The 4653-nt window shown below is 47.6% G+C and overlaps 1 protein-coding gene across 1 annotated transcript in view; it reads left to right on the top strand.

Annotated features, from left to right (window-relative positions):
• LOC104395038 (T-cell surface glycoprotein CD1b-3-like) overlaps positions 1 to 2430 on the top strand; it is a 5727-nt gene extending 3297 nt beyond the window's left edge. Inside the window, exon 5 of the mRNA XM_010004704.1 lies at positions 2325 to 2430. Within this exon, the coding sequence (XP_010003006.1) occupies positions 2325 to 2430 (106 nt within the window). The remainder of the gene's footprint in view (positions 1 to 2324) is intronic.
• The last annotated feature ends 2223 nt before the right edge of the window (positions 2431 to 4653 follow it).

Raw genomic sequence — 4653 nt, 5'->3', positions numbered from 1 at the left:
CAGCAGCCACAGCAGGGCAGGGGTGGACTCCTTGGTGCCAGGCGTGGCTTTCAGTGCCCACCCCCCTTGCAGGAAAGGTGAGGAGAATACACAGCAGGCTCAGGAGTTAATCATTTGAGGCCACCCAGCCAGCAGTGAGCTCCCTCACCACCTGCTCGGATCTCATCTCTGCTCCCTGACCCCTCTGCAAAACCCCTGCGTTAAAACAGCTGCAAACTTCACAGCTGCTTGTGGCTCCCGTGGCTCTCACCTGCCTTACCCCTCATGAGGTGCCCCCAGGAAACCCTCCAGAGACTTCACACTGTGGTCAGGAAGACTCTCCCTTTTCATGGGCACTAGTCGATCTCCCCTGGCACATCAGGAGAAGCAAGTCCTCAGCCAACCCCTCCCACACCTTGGTACCTCTGAGGTCTGTGTCTGTCCCTGGCAAAACAGGCAGCCTGGGGCCAGACCAGCAGGGGCTGCTGGGTGGGACAGGAGATGGAGCAGGTTTTTGCTGGGGATGGAGATGTTTTGCTGGGGAGAGGAGAGGAAGAGAGAACCTGAGTGACATCTCCAGTCATCTGATGCATGCAGGCCTTCTGAGCAGGTGCAAAGCCATCCCATCTCCAGTGCTGAGCTCACCCTCTGGCCCAGATGGTTTTGGATCAGGATCTCATGACTCCCGTCCTGCAAGACCTGGAGGGAAGGACAGTCACCCTCCCAGTGTGCCTGGCAACCATTGAAGAGCCGTTCTGAGGCTCTGGGGGACTCTGTCTTTGAATGACATGCTGCCCAGAAGGGCAGTGTGACAAATTGTCCTTGGCTGGACTTGGCCAGGTGTCCACCATTCTGCTCCATCATTCTCCCTCCTCAGCTGCACAATGGAGAGAAAGGAAAGCAGGACATGGAAAGATCATGGGTCATGCCAGAAGACCTGCTCCAGCTCTGGCTCTCCATGGGGTGCAGCCTCCTATCGAGTCCTTTAATTAATCAACCCAACAAATGCAATGGATGGCCATTTTCATGCTCCATAGCAGGGGTGACTGTTTTGCTCTCCATGCAGGCCTTTGAACAGGACCTGTGCCCAGCTGGATAGAGCTGTATGCCATGTGGTCATTAAAAAGAGAGGATCATCTGCACTGTGCAGTTAAACCACTGCTACTTCCCTTTCACCTCAGTTCCTGAATCACTAACCTCATCAAAATGTAATGAGCACAACACAGCAGACAGAGAAGAAGGTTGTCAAAGGGCCCCTGGGCATCATAAAAGGCTGCTCCTCTTTGTGAGTCCCTGTAAAACTTGCAAAAAACCCTGGAAGGACCAGTGGTGCTTAAAGATCAGCTCTGCATTTCCAACAAAAATAAATGTAAGATTTATATTCAAGCTCATGTGGTTAATCAGGTTCAAGCAAGTCCAGCAAGGGTTAAGGCCATCGAGTTAGTAGTGATGGGTCACCTGCAATTACTGTCTTGGATACTCCTGCTTAGAAAAACATCAATTAGGTCTGCTCAGCTTGATAAAAACTGACTGAACAAAGCTCAAATCAGGGCTTGAATTGCTTCGTTCCATGCCCCGAGGTAGCAGCAGGGCTGCTCTGGAGCCAGTGCTGTGCTGCTGAGGATCAGTTTCCTTCTTCTCCCACTGAGTCCAACCAGCCAGAGGAGCCAGAGTGTGGCAGTTTGGTCTGTCATGGCTGTACCTGCTGGTGGGTGCTTTAACCACAAGGAGAGAGAAAGGAATCACAGAATCACAGAATGTCAGGGGTTGGAAGGGACCTCTGAAGATCATCAAGTCCAACCCCCCCTGCCAGAGCAGGACCAAATCTAGGGCAGGTCACTCAGAAAGGCATCCAGACAGGTCTGGAAAGGCTCCAGAGAAAGAGACTCCACAGCCTCTCTGGGCAGCCTGTCCCAGGGCTCTGTCACCCTCTCAGGAAAGAAGTTCTTCCTCATGTTGAGGTGGAACTTCCTGTGCTCCAGTTTGAATCCATTGCCCCTCATCCTGTCACAGGGCACAAGTGACAAGAGCTTGTCTTGCCTTCTTGCTGCCCTCATGTATTTATAGACATGAATTAGATCCCCCCTCAGTCTTCTCCTCTCCAGACTGAACAGCCTCAGGTCTCTCAGCCTTTCCTCATCAGGCAGGTGTTCCAGTCCCTTCATCATCCTCATAGCCTCCCTTGGACTCTCTCCAGTAGATCCCTGTCCCTCTGGAACTGGGGAGCCCAGAACTGGACACAACACTCCAAGTTAGGAGTTCAATCTACACATGTAGTTTTTGGCAGGAGCTACAGGGTTCATGGGTGGTGTTGTCACCCTCTTGGCAACTGTCAGGTTTCTTAGTCCAAGTTCAGGACTTCTTAGTGGTTCAGGAGTGGTCTGTGCAGTGTGGATGGCAGTGCCCAAGAGTGGCCCTGCCTGCAGGGAGGACAAGGTGAAACACTTCTAAAATATAATTCTGGATGACAAAATAGAAGATAAAGGGCAAAGGAATTAAATAATAATAATAATAAAACACCCAAAGAAAAAAAAATCCTGCACAATAAAAAAACACAATCTGATTTAAAAAAAAAAAAAAAAAAAAAAAAAAAAAAAAAAAAAAAAAAAAAAAAAAAAAAAAAAAAAAAAAAAAAAAAACTTAGAAAATTGCCTAACTGGAAGCAATTGAGGCACCTAAAGTAGTCCATTAAGAAGGGATTTCAGGTAATCTCTGGAGAGTCCTGCTGGGATGAACTGATTCTGTGGCAAGTGGTGAACAGAGGCAGCTGTAAAGCCTGAGCACTGTTCATTTCAGCTAATTTTATTAGAGAAAGGGGGGGTTGGGGGAAAGGGTCCTGATCTCCAGCAGAACAGGAAAGGCAGCTGAGGGAACTCTTCTGCCCACATAAGCACCTCCAGAACTTTTTGGGGTCACCCTGATGAAGCTGAGGAGCTCGGGACCAGAGGGAAAACATCAGCAGCATTGTACCATGTGTCTGTAAGCTGGAGCAGAGGTCCTGTCACATAACTCAGCCAAGGGCTAAGAATGGACACACAGAATCACATAAACCTGAATGGAAGAGATCCAGAGCTATGTTAACCAGGCACTTGGTGGCAGACAGCTTCCATCTGAACAGTTCTCAGTGTAGGTTGGAAGGACAGGACTGACATGCACGTGTTTTTATTCCAGGAGACACACAGGAAAAGACCTGGGCCTTAGCTTAATTAGTCTCATGAAACCTTTTGCTTCCTACTGCCAAATGTACAGTAGATTTCCAGAGATGGAGAGGCCAAATGATTTCTAGGCAAGATGAGAAATATGTTCATGAGGGAGTAAGAAGAAATACCACCTTCAGAAAGGAGGTGGTAAAATTTGGTTTTCCTTGGTTCAGATTTCAACATAAGACAAGGACCTAGGAAGAAGTTTGCAACTGTCAGGCCTGTTTGAAAGCACAGAGCCATGGTGCATCAACTCCCTTGGGAAGCTGCAGAGATATGATCATATAATCTGACCATTTTGTAAGGTACAGAGTGATCCAGACCTCTGTGAATCTCATTGTCATCACATCACTTCTCTCCTCCTCTTTCTGTGTACATGTATGTATCTGTATATATGAAGTGTACCTGAGTGTAGATATACAAAGTGTGTGTATAGAAAGTATTGAAAATATAAACCTTCCAATTTCATACCAAAGCAAGAAAATCTGCCCATTTGGGTGGGTTATCCTGCAATTCCCACTCTTTTTGTGAAACAGCTCTTGGTGGTGGCAAGTCAGGCAGCACTCTGAGACACCATGGAACTGGCACATTTGGGAAGTGACACCAGCAAAACAGCTGCTAATGAGCTTGAGATTAAACCCATTGTTGTAACACAAATTAACTGATGGACATTATAAACTGGACAGATTAAAACATACCTGGTCTGTTACCCCTTGTTCAAGCAATGACCTCTAAATGCTTCTGAAACCTTCTCAGCAGCACCTGGGGATCAGCAGCTGCACACCAGGAGCTGCAGAGCTGGACACAAACTCCCCAGGAGTCAGAGGGGCCCTTTGGAGCATTTGGACCCTGGTCCAGCCATACCCTGCAGCTATACTCATGACCTTGAGAAAGGAGAAGGCTTTCCTAGGCCATTAGTTTCTCCCAGATGGTCATTAATCCCCAGAAAATGTGTGCTGGCCATCAATTGTTAATGCCTAATTAACCTCCTAATGGCAAACACCTCTGCCATAGCTACAGGTTTTCTGTTCCCCTTCAATGTACAGAAGGCCCTGAGACTTCTCAGCCAAGGCATCTGCTTTCCAAGAGGCACAGCTGACTGCAGCCTATCACTTACATCCAGTTACTGGGAAAAAAAGATCCCTGTGGAATATAGATATGTCAGATGACACTTTGTACAGCTTCAGGAAATACATTAGCCATTAAAAGCCTGCTGAGCCCAGGACAGCATGTGCATTCCAGACCCTGGCTATGATGTTCCCTTGGAAAATACAATGCAGGGGAGAACTGTCAGATTTTTAGTCACTTTTGTTGCAAAATAAGGTTTCCCAGGACTTCCTTCAGCTGTTCAACAGGGTGTGACTTTCTAGGATTCCTGAAAATGGTGACTGTCATAGAACCAATCAGAGCAGCAACGAACAACTGTGACCAAGTAGCTAATAATTTATTGTCTCTTCAGCAGCAGTGAGTGACT

This window comes from Chaetura pelagica, unplaced genomic scaffold (genome assembly GCF_000747805.2).
Source record: "Chaetura pelagica isolate M959 unplaced genomic scaffold, ChaPel_1.0 scaffold769, whole genome shotgun sequence".
NCBI lineage: Eukaryota > Metazoa > Chordata > Aves > Apodiformes > Apodidae > Chaetura > Chaetura pelagica.
Note: the sequence above shows the minus strand (reverse complement) of the source record. Positions and strands in the feature narration are given on the sequence as shown.